A 12,789-nucleotide genomic window follows, 5' to 3' on the forward strand; every position below is an offset into this window, starting at 1 on the left:
AAGCTTCAAAGCTACATCGCGACATGCGCAATCGTATGGCGCATTATCTCTATATATGTATGTGCTTAACTGAAGAAGAGAATATAGTGGAAATATTGCGGCACATAAGCTTTTAAGTATACTCAGCTTTTTAAGCTTGAAAGCAGAGAAAGCGTAAGCTTAAAGCTTTCACAGGTATAAACGTACGATTTAAGGCAGTTGTAGTTATAAGCAAAAAGTTATTCAAAACTCACTTTTTTAACTCATTTTTCTTGTGTTGTGCGCATTTCAAACGATTTATTTGTTTCGTTTTTTCTTGTTTGCTCGTTGAATTTGTCATTATAAAGATTGCAGTTCGCTAATTTCTCAATTAAATGCTTTCGTTTGATTATTTTGTAATTGAAATAAATTTTTGTTAACATTTTTTTCAATTACGTGCAAATATCGTAAATTTTCACTAAGGAATGCTGAATTTTTTTTTAATAAATTTTTTTTATAACTTTTGTTTTTGATTTTTTGCTACGGTTTCGATTTTCAAATTTTGTAGTGAGCTTATGAACTAATGGGTTGTCTTATGCAGTAACAGTTACATATCCTAATAGGCGGCACTAGAAATATACAAAAAAGAGAAAGAGAAAAAAGTAAGAAAGTATATACAAAATTTATAATTGAATTAAATTTTGCGAAATTGCTGTAAAAAATTGTTTGGACACATTTTCCGGTTTCCGTAAGTGCAATTCGTAAAAATCAAAGAATAATATTTAATCTGAAATTGGCATATTGTTATAAATCGAGAGAGGGAGAGAGATAGTTTGGATAAAACTTGGTGTGGGAGAAAAGTATTAAAGCAACAATAACTTTAAGGAAGTAAGTTGAGAGTTTTGTTTTATGCTTTTTGGTTATATGTAGTATTGCACCAATACATGCAAAATGCACATATAGGACCGAAGAGAAAAAGCTCGGATAACATATATGTATATTTGAGATAAATGAAGCTTTTTTTTTGTATAAGAAGTGAATTTATGTGTTCAATTTCCACCATTCAAAACGCTCTAAAGCTTGCCAAAATTAGTTGTATTTTTATTTAAATTGTTTTGTTCAACTTATGGAGAATTATGAAGACTAAAGACAAATAAAAAACCACAAAGTAGCATGAGCTTTTGAATAAACTTATTAAAATAAAATTTTGATTTACGGTCGTAATGCTTGAAATGTTACCAATTCTAATCTAAGGTAAAAATTGTATTGTATACCGTGTTAATATTACAAGCTAGTAAAGCTTACGATTTCTTCTCGAACACAAGCGAGATTTTCGGGACCCGAGAAATCGACAACTCGATTTCTCGCGAGATTCTCGTGTCTCGAAGTACTCCTAAATCTCGCGAGCTTCTCGACATACTTACTTAATCGCTGCATGGACAGTATTTATACACTTGGTTTTTTTACTTGTAACTTTTTTGTTGATTATAGTGCTTCAATGACATTTAATTCAAAACATATTTATTATACATGTAATTTTGTTCGCAATATATTATTTTTCTATGAGACATAAAGAATACGGCTTCTCGCAAGATTTTGGAATCGCGAATTACTCGTAAGGCTCGCGAGATTCTCGAATATCGAATTACTCGTAATACTTGCGATATTCTCGAATTTCAATTCAGTCGCTGTATTGGGAATTTTCTATACATTTCGGGGTTTTTTACTTGTGGTTTTTTGGACATTTTGGCTTGTGCTCCAGAAGAAATCGTAAGCTCTATATAAAACACCCAATGAATCGATTAAGTTGAATGTCGAGAAGCTCGCGAGCCTTACGAGTAATTCGGGATTCGAGAATCTCGCGAGCCTTACGAGAAATTCGAGATTCGCGAATCTCGCGAGAAGGCGAGACTCGCGAGAAATCTCTTCTCTAACATGTTCGAGAAATCGTAAGCTCTACAAGCTAGCAGATGAAAAGGTCACTTGAGTTATTTTATACACATCCTGTTCAGCTTATGCAGTATAGAAATAAAATAAAAATTGTATATAAAAATATAGTTTTCTAGAAAAGTTGGAGTGAAGATTTTGCAGAAATATTTTGAAAAAGTGTATTCGTTTCTTTAGTGCTCCCAAATGGAACAATTTATTTTAAAGCTCATAACAAAACATTTTATTTTATAGTGTAAAAAGCCACCTGCTAGAGAAGTCCAAAGGTCACTTGATTTAGTTTTTTTTGCATTTTTGTTTATCTATTAGGCCTATAAAAATAATGAAGACTAAAATTAATATGACGATATTACCCAAACGTAGAAGCTTTTGAAAACCTTAGGGCGAGGAAATAGGTGGTGCAGGTTTTTTAAAGTTTTACTACCGATTTTAATCTTAAGCCAAAATCAATTGATCGTCTGATAGAGATTTATAAAGCCTAAATATAAAACTAGTCGCTTTTTGCGTACAAGCTTATGTTGGGTGTAAAAACAGGAGGAGCGTTAGACACATATTTATTGATTTTATAAATCTGCTTTAAGAATGTTTGTATTAAATATTTTCACAAAAGTTTTCGAACTTATAATTTAGAAGAAAGCTCATTTATAAATATTATCCTAAATGTTTAGTTTTCGCTATTTAAATAACCGCCACTAAAGCATAATACAATTCCAAGCTACAAAATATTTAGAAAAAAGGAAGCACATATATGTATATAAGCTTTAGAGGATAGACAAAGACATGTGCTAAAGTTTAAAAAAAATTCTGGATAATATATTTATGTATAAATTTTATTTTAGAAAATTTAAGCTAACTAGAAAATAAGCTTTTAGAGAATATATATGTATGTAAGTATATTTGTAAGCTTGATAGCATGTAAGCTTTCACAATAATATTATAAAAGCTTTAAAGCCGCAAATAAAAATTTTTTAATATATTTTTTTTAATTTAATTATTTTTCGGTTACCTAATTGTATAAAAAATGCCATTAATTAGCACCGGACACTGTGGATATAGTACGCGCCGATCTGCATGGGCTGTATATGGCATGGATATTGATAATTGAATTTTTTTCAGTGGCGAATTGGCACGCAATACAATATGTATACATATAAAATGAAAATAGAGAAAAAATATTTAATTAAAAAATGTTTAATATTTACTTGGAATGTATAGGTTTGTATGTCAATATTTATATATAAAATAATAAATGACAAAAGTTTTTAAATATTAAAAATTCAAATTTTAAATATGTAAATATATATAATTGTTTAAAATTTATATTTTGAAAGCATTTAATGAGTAGCAAAACATTTAACAGAAATTAATTTGATTGATAGAAAAAGTGAGCTTTTAAGAAAATTATTAGGTACAGTTTTAAATATGAGGTCGGCTGAAAAGTACGCTTTCAGGGATCATAAATCAAAAACTTTCAAATTCCCAATATACTGTGCCACTTTGAAAAAATTAAACAAATACGAAAGAGTCAAATTTCAAGTTCAAGGAGCTTGAAAGCTTTGATGAGGTATTTCAACATTTTATTTTTAAAAGCATTTGAGCAGGTGGGAGCTTTCTTATCTGCCTATCAAATTACAGTTTTCAATCTCACTGTTTTTATATAACTTTTTTATTATTTGAAGTAAAAAAGAATTTTCGAAAATATCCTCTTATTTTTAATAATTAAACTCTAGCGTTATTCACATTGACCAATGCAAAGCTCTATACCTTCAAAGCTTCACCAACCCAATTGTCAACCTGACCTACGCGAGGGGAATCCTGTTACAAATATGTATCATACACATATTTGGCAGGAACTAGGGCGAGGGCGCTTTGGCCTAGAAGGTTTAATGTGGTCATATTAATCTTTCCCGAGTTGATGCTTTGTTACCTGAACGTACCGGATCTATATCCGGCAAAGGACCATCAACGTCGATAACACTCCCCAAAGTCTTCGGGGAGTATCTTTATCGTAAATACAACAATAACCAATGCTTGTTTTTTCCACAAATATCAGTAAGTAGTAGCAGCAGTAGTGGCCAAATAACCAAATCAGATTTATTTGTTTTGACACGTCTTTATTACTTTGTCAGCAAATACAAGAATTAGGTTCTCTTAAATGTACATAGTGTTTAGAGCTCGTGTGCTTCAAAGCTTATTTAAAAAGCTGGAGACTTTTTAGAGTAAATCTTAAAAAGTGATTCAAACTCAGCTCAAAAGCATAAAGTCGTCGATATAACACCTCAATTAGTTTTCGATAGAAAAATTCCTTATACTTGAATTTTTTCTCATAATTCTAGCCAATCTCAAAATATACCCTAACTGAGCCATTTAATGCAGTCGTAAAAAAATCGTTATTGCACAGGAAAAATGTTAAAGCTCAAAAAGCTTAATACTTCACATAAAACGACTCACTAATTTTTACTGATCAACAATTTTTTTTATTAACTGCAAGTTATATAAATATACTGTTTATTGCACGCAAGTTTTTTTCAAGAGAAGTTTCGTAAACTTTTACTGCCATGCCTCCCCTAACGGTCGGTGCACAACTCAAACGACTATAAAAAGCGTCCCACAGCATTTTACATGTTGAGTGACTCAATGAAGTGTCGAGTTATTTGTTTTTGATATAAATATTTCGAAGGATAGTAGTGATTTCATTATTTTTATTCTCTTCTTTTGGAGAGCAGAGCGAGAGGAATGAGTGACTGTGTACAAGCAATAAAAGTAAGCGCGAGGGTGAGACTTCGTTACTTTTGCTGTCACTTTCGTTGTTGGTTTTTTAGTTGCTGCCGCTGCGGTTGTTGTGATTGGTTTAATATTGGCAATGCCAACGGCCACTTGTTGACACTTCAAGCATTTAATTCGATTATGTCGCGCTCTCACTTGTGTGAAAGTTCAAAGGATGCTGGAGCAATGAAAAACGCTCGAGTGCTGTCGACTGTTGGGTGAGTCAGCAATGCTAGGGTAATATTGTGAGCAGTGTGGTGCATTGCTGCGATGCTTCTTGTATACCATTATTTACATTCACGACTTTTTGTTGCATTGAATTTTGTAAAGTTTTACAAGCAAATGCTTTTGCGGTTATTTAATTACGTTTTTAGTGCAGTTTTCGACCTGCAGTGTTGACCAGGCCATTTGCATAAATATGGGGAATTTTTTGTTAAATGTTTTGTGAGCGCAATTTTTTTTGTCATAAACAGAACAAATTAAGGAAATAACATTACTGGGGCGTCTGTATGTGAGTATGCTTTGCTTTAGGGTATGTGCAATTGAAGATTTTGTTGTTTTTTTGTTAGATGTGAGATGTGTGAGTAACAGTAATATAAGTGACAACAAATTTGTTTTTTGTTCAATTGTTTTTTGGCCTTAAATCATAACTTTTTTGTACTCCTTTCTATCAGCGCAGAAGTTTTAAATTACAAAATGTGTAAAACTAGCATCGTTTTGTTTGTATTCATAATATTGGTTTTTTGAAATTATTTATACGTAACACTTAGACTTAATTAAAATTAACACATATTATTGTTTTTCAGTTTAGTTGACAAAAATGAACTCGCATTAGATAGTTTGCTAAAAAAATTCATTTTATATATATATTTTTTGAATTAATAAAAAATTCTTTAAAAATGTGAAAAATGTACGCTAATAGAAAATAACAACCTAAATATGTACGTTATCCTTTCATAATTAGACTCCGGCAAGAATTATTATATATATAGTACAGTTTTAGTACACTTATGTTGATTGTGCACAAAACACTAAGATTTATGGCATATAGGCCTGATCACATTCATGACGGCGGCGACAAAGCGACATATGTCAATTTATGTTTACTTATGTTCTTATGATGGTATTTTCGGCACGGCAGAGCATCTCGCAATCAATCACGAATGTCTTTGCAGCCAGATTAAACCTAATTTTATTTGTGGGTCTTGACAGCGAGTGGCATCCTTTTTATTTTGTTAATAAAAATTAAAAAAAAACTCCTTTTTTATAAAATATACTATAAGTAACGGGTAATAAAAGCTAATTATTCTTTTGGGTGTTTTTTAAACATAATTAATATTCTTCGTTAGCACTATGATGAAATCCGGCAGCTGCCTACAGGCAAAGACCCCGCAGAATCGGTAAAATCCTTTACTACATAGGTCGCGCCCGGTGAAACCCTTCATCAATATAGACTATCTCATCCTTAAAGGGGAAGTAATAAGGCTACCAAGGGAACCAAGGCTCTATAGCCGCCGAAGAGTTTTTAGGCCGTGCTTCTCTTCTAATTTCCTTCGCGCCAATTCGTCAATATATTGATCAGGATAGAACTCCAGTACAGTAATAACCTTTACGACACCAATAAAGTTGTGTGTTCAATTTTTATTGAAATTAGTTGAAAAGACTTTTTCCTATATACATAGTTTGGAAGCAGTGACTTAGTCAAATTTTCATAAACAAGATTATGCAAAACTGCAATAAGTAAAAAGAATTGTAGTATATTTTTAGAAACTTTTTAAATATTTAGAAAAAAAAGTTTTACTTCGAATTTTTCTATTTCATTTTTCCTTTTTGAGTATTTTAGAATACAACTTTCTATTTTTCCGCACAATTACTCCACTCAACTTTGGATAACTTCTTTAGTACAAAACTTAATAAAAATTCCAATCATTCGCAGTAACAGCTTTATAAAAATTTAAAACAAACTATGTTAAATGCAAGCAGTGATAGTACTATTTGAGTACTTTTTAAGCTATTTCAGACTCAAAGGTGTTAATTTTTTTTTTAATGCTGCCCTAATATATTCGTTTAGTATTATTTTTTAATGCAATGAAGAAGATGTTTTTAATCGTTGACATTAACATTTTTTCGAGAAATCAGTTTTAATAAATCATGGTAGTCTAATTATTTTTAGAAATTTTCTTAGTACGAAATAATTTAGTACTCGTTCATACAATTGATTTTTAGCACTTTTTAGTACACATAACTTTTGGTACTATTTTACTACGAATAGAAAAATATTGTATTAGAAAAAAATGTTTGTTAGTACTAATTTGGCACTGAGGTATTGGAAGCTGTTTCAAGCACGTTTTAGGTTGATCTTTTGTTGTTTCTTAGTGCAAACTATTTCCTGAATGCTTTGTAAAGATTTTTCAAAACAACTTATGAGCCCGATGATGTATATTGGAACGATTTTCCGTGTCAAATTTGGTTTCGAGACAAAAAGGCAGTGGGTACATCGATGTCTCAGAGATCAGCTGTAGGTGCCGCGTTGGTAATTCATGACCTGTCTGTTTTTAAGCAGCTCATCGTCAGCAATACTGTACTTTCTTTCTGAATGTTGTATGGTGCAAAAGGTGCAAACCATGGAGGCACATTAAAGGCACTCCAACAGGCAACCTATTCAAGTGGATCTATCTCCCAAATCAATTACAAGATACATCGATGTGCTTATAGATGAGATCCAGCATATTGCTACCTCGGGGGAGTTCTTATGCTGTGAAACGTTGAAAAAATGTATCTTTGCAATTTTTCCATTCCACCACTTCACAGGTAGCAGAAAAATGTATTATGTTGAAACAAATTTGTTCATGATTTTCTTGTCGTAGTACTAAAAACTAACCGTTCAAACTAAATTTGAAATTCACAAGTGCTATTTTTAACACAGAGTTAGCTTCTTATGAGGGGTTATACTTATCATACTTGTTTGCCCAATTTTAAAATTCGTTTGGAGTTAAAAGATAAAAAATGCCGGTTTACTAGTGGGTTTCAAACTTTTGCTGTGAGTTCATTTTTGTCAAGAAATATGTCAAACTATTTACCAATCGCTGTTCTTATAAACTTTCTTACATTTGTAGCGCCTTTATACAATTTGCAGAAAAAAAGGATTTTACATTTTGATATATGTTACTAAAACTATAAATAAAATATATAAGTAAATCTAAATTGAAAAAATTTTAACAAAAATTCTGCTTAATACTTAAAACTAAAAGTTGATTAACAATGCTTGAAATAATCTAAAATTGCTCTTGAATATTTAGAAAAAGAAAGAATATATTGATTATATTGCAAAAAAGCATTGCTGTTAGTAAGCGCCTAAAAGTATAGTAAAGTTAGTTGGAACATAAAGCTGTCCCCGAATTCTGAGAATAGCTGTTTTCAAAGCACGTTAGCTTAAGTCCCGTAAATAAAAGTAAGATGTACCAAGAGTAACAAGAGGTATGTGTTATAGAGCTTTGCATACTTTTAGGTGCACATACAATTTATATGAATTTTTGCAAACTATTCCCAGAATACGGTAACTAAATTTGTTAGCCTTGTGACGCACAGCCACCAAATTTACATGAAAAAATCATTTTTAAATAGGTTATATAAATCACCATATATATGATGGCAAGTGAAAAACGGAAAATAGTAACTTGCAAACATTTTTTAATTTAAGTATCACAAGAGTGTAAATTTTCCTCTTAGTTACCTAAAAATTTAAAGCCTTTGCCTAAAAAATAAAACCAGGGCGCTTAAGCTGCACCAATACATACGTTTGCTTGTTTTAGCTGTACGTGTGTATGTGTGTATGAATTAAATCTAATAACGGTACCTGTCCATTTGCGTCGGTGTAGATAACATAAGAAGCATTTAACGGTACTTTAGTTGTAGCTGCTTTGTTTTGGCGTGACATTCAAAATTATACGCATGTTGAATAATATAATTAAATAATTTTTCAAAGAACAACATTTGATAACAGCCCAAAAGCATGCAATGAATATTTTGATGATTTATTTTTTATATTTTTTTTTTGTAAAGGATTAAATATTTTCGTTTATGTATTATAAGCGATTTAAAATTGTTTGTAAGCGAATGCGAAATAATAAATTTGATAATAAGCAAAAGAAATAAATAAAAAATTTTCCATCATAAAAGCAATAAAAAAATGTCCGAAAATATAAAATTTTAAATGCAAAAAAATTTAAATAAAAAAAAAAATTTATAAATAAATTATGGTTAATAAAGTGAATGTTGCGTGATTTGCAGTTTATGTACAAGAAAGCAAAACATTGAATTTTTTTTGTAGTTTTGTACAATCGGTACAAATTTTGCATATGAAGTTAGTTGTAAAAAATAAATAAAATAAGTGGCGTTGATATCGACGTCAGCGTTGGCCAGATACATTCAAATTAAAGCCATGCATGCAATTCAGCAATTTGTTGTTGTTTTTTTTTTGAATGTGTTTTTTAAAGACAATATGTTTTGTTGTTGTTATTGCATTATATCAGTGGTGTCATTGCGCCAGTGTTGAATATTAACGATATTATTATAATTATATGGGATTTAATTTTGTGTTTGTGTTGTTGTTTATCAATATTTATTTTATGATTAACATCATCATTATTATCCGTATTACATGCAGGTTTGTGTTTATCATATTTTGCCAATATTTGTGTTGCATATTCGCGTATAAGAGTGGGCATTTTCATTTTTAAAATGGTTTGATTTTCGATTGTTTTGGTGTTTGTGATTTAAAATTTTTTGTAGAAAATTTGTTATTTTTAATAAATTTTTCTTATTTGATTTATGTTTTTTACATTTTTTTTAAATGTTTTTTTTTTTTTAGTAAAAATTTTAGTAGGTATTATAAGACGTTTAATATTTATTTCATTTTTATAATTGAGTGAAAAATTTTAAATATTGTATATTCAAAATTTTTTGTCATAGGAACATTTTTATGATATTTTGATAAAATGAAAATTTCTTATGCAAATTTGCAAAATAATTAATTTAATATTTTTTTTTATTTGTTTGTAAGTTTTTTCCAAATATTTGGCGTTCATATTAATAAATTTATTATATTCAGCAAAATAAAAACAATATCAACATATTTTAAAATTATAATTAATTGCATTAAGATTTTGTGTTTGAGAGAGTTAAATTTTGTTAGTTTATTTTTTCAATATGCAAATTACATTTGGGTAATTTGTTGTTAGGAAAAAAATTTATTTTTAAATATTTCATATATATGTATATCGAAAAAATTTGCATTTAAAAACATTTTATCAAAAAAATAAAATTTTTAGATTTTTCATGAAAAGTTTACATTTGGAAATTTAATTGCATTAGGTTTTAAAAATTTAAAAGCGAGTAAAATATTTTTTTTTTTGAGAATAAATGAACATTTAAAAAAAGCAGTTTTTGAAAAATAAAAAATTATAAAATTTAATAAAATTTTGTATATGAAATATATATTTTTTTTTTCAAATTAAAATGTATTTAAAAAATTCTTATTGGAAGTTAATAAATAAATTTTTTTAGGAAAAGAGTGGTTTTCGAAAAATTAAAAAATATAAAATTGAATCAAATTTTGTATGGGAAATATTTTTTATTTTATTTCAATTTTTATTATATAGTTTTTTTGATAGGAAAAAATTGCATTTAATAAAATTTTATTATAGAAAAATAAATTTTTGAAATTTTGATAAAAAGTTTGCATTTAAAAAATAAAAATAAAGTTTGATATTTATTTTAATGAAATTTAAGTACAAAGGTACAACAGTTATTTATAAAGAATAGAACAATAAATAAAAAAGTAAAATGTTTTTAGGTAAAATAAATATTTTTTTTCAAAATTAAAAATTTTTGTTACATTTTTGAATATGTGTTTATATATATATATTTTATTATAATTTTAATTATGATTTTGTTTTCACAATTTGATAAATAATTTTTTTTTTATATTTCATTAACATTTTTTCATGGAATATATTGTCGAATATGTTTGTGTTTGCATGCATTCGAATATGTGTTATTAGTGCAGCATTTGTTTAAGATTTTGCGGTTTTATAAGTTGATGTTTTTTGTGAATTTTTTTGTTATAGAATTGGAGGCATGAAAATTAGAGAAAGAAGAAAAATGATTAGTTTTGTTTTTAATAAAGCTGTAAATAAATATATAAATTAAATTTAAATGGTTATATAATAAATATAAAGCTAAGTTCATAATAAGCAGTTTAGGTAAAAAATAATTCTCATTGTTTGAGTATTTGAAGCGCAGAAAGCGTTTAAAGCAGCAGGAAAATTAAAATATTATGCAATTTCTAAGAAAAAATTTGGCAATTTCCAGGAAAAATTTGACGTAACGCAAAATTTTAAATAATTTGCAGCTTTAAATTACTTAAATATTAATATAATGAACATTTTGCAAAAGTTAGGAAGAAATTTAAGCCCGCATTCCAAACAAAATAAACATTGACACTAAAAATTTAAATAATGCCATTAGCATAATCAACTACGCTTTAAAGAAAATTAAAACTACAATTAAAATCATGCAGCGCGCCTAAAAGCCCACTACATATCATAATCTTTTGGAGTCCTTTAAAACACGAATATTGAAAAAAACTTTATTACACTGACAAACCCACGCTGCATCGTTTTTGGCAGCTGCAGCCAACTACACCAAGCAACAGGTTCGAGCATTACAGTTGTGTGCCCAAACGTTTGGCGTTGGTTTGGATTAGCCAAAAAAATATATATGAAAGGCGGACATTTATATTTGGCAGGCGGACAAACAGATGCGCGTTTTGCCAGTTTGTGCAATGGATGTTTGTATGTTTGTATAAGCTTGGTGCGCTTGTACAAGTTAATAAATGCAAATTAACGCCCACCGCAAAACGCAAAACGAAAGAGGCGTCAAAAAAATGAATGGCAGTCGGAAAAAAACTTTTACTGCATGCGGATGCATGTATGTATGTGTGTCACAGTATGCTTGTGTGCGAGCAAATATGAAAACGAGTATGCAAATTAATGAATGACCGCAAAAAAGTTGTACGTATGTTGTATACAGATTGATACACAGATACATATATAGTACGTGTAAAAAAAGTGTATACGCGTACTGGCTTCATACGATAAAATGAACGTAGGTGTGAAAAAAGGAGTTGTCATGGCGTCATGCCGTTTGTTGGCGGGCTAATAAGTTCATTTACATTTGGGTATATGAAAAAGTGTGAATTTTTTGCTGTTTGATCATATTTCTAATGCTTCTTCTATTTGATTGCAATGCACTCAAGAACAATTAAATATTTATTTAAAATTATGTTCATATTCTGGGGAAATCGAACAATGCCAGAAATGTTCATAGATTTTGTATATTAAAAAAAGTACCAATCTCTTTTATATGGCGCAGTGTCCAAAAATTGAGTAAAAATATTAGAAGGCTGTAGTAGGATAAGAATCCAGGTATTAATTTTTGATACACTTAAAAAAGCTTGAGATACGGCATACACAAGTACAGCAGAGAAAACGAAATTAGCGATGGAAATTTTCATCAAATTTCGCCAATATCCTTTTACTTTTACTTTTCATATTTTAGAAAAAAAAAACGCTCATGAATTTAATAACCGAAACTTTGTAAGCCTGCCTCAAAAACGTTTTCCGAAAAATTCGAAAACCCAGGAAAGCTATGCAAAATTTTCTAACTTTTAATTTTGAGTTCGTTGAATTTTTTTGTACATGCAGCAGCAAGAGTGTAATATTTTTTATATGGAAGAAAATCTTAAACATCCTTCGGAAGAAAATTGTCACAAGGTAGTGCGAATTTTCTAATACCTATAGTTTGTACTTTGCAGGAGCAAACTTGATTGCGCTACAAAACTTAAAAATTAGAAAAATTTTGAAATAAATCGATATTTTCATAAAATTTTCTTCAATTTCCGAATTTTTTCGAAAATGATTTTGAGTTTGGTTTGCATAGCTTAGTTACAAAATTTACAAAAAAAAAAAATTTTTTAAATAATGTAAATGTAACTGACAAAATTAAAAAAAAAAAAGAGTTGCATCTGAATATTTTCTGATCGCCACTCTAATAAAG

The 12,789-nt window shown here is 29.1% G+C and overlaps 1 protein-coding gene across 14 annotated transcripts in view; it reads right to left on the reverse strand.

Moving 5' to 3' along the window:
• Nucleotides 1–12,789, reverse strand: part of mbl (muscleblind) — a 453,871-nt gene that overhangs the window by 19,079 nt on the left and 422,003 nt on the right. For 5 of the 14 annotated variants that reach the window (XM_067770718.1, XM_067770719.1, XM_067770720.1 and 2 more), the window contains one exon: nucleotides 8,528–8,586. The exons of 4 other annotated variants lie outside the window; for them this stretch is intronic. In XM_067770718.1, coding sequence (XP_067626819.1) covers nucleotides 8,528–8,586 — 59 coding nt within the window. Of the gene's footprint in view, nucleotides 1–239; nucleotides 588–2,911; nucleotides 2,982–8,527; nucleotides 8,590–12,789 lie in introns of those variants that run through there. 5 more of the 14 variants (XR_010950476.1, XM_067770717.1, XM_067770725.1 and 2 more) reach the window with 4 other exon arrangements.

Source organism: Eurosta solidaginis, chromosome 3 (genome assembly GCF_040869045.1).
Source record: "Eurosta solidaginis isolate ZX-2024a chromosome 3, ASM4086904v1, whole genome shotgun sequence".
NCBI lineage: Eukaryota > Metazoa > Arthropoda > Insecta > Diptera > Tephritidae > Eurosta > Eurosta solidaginis.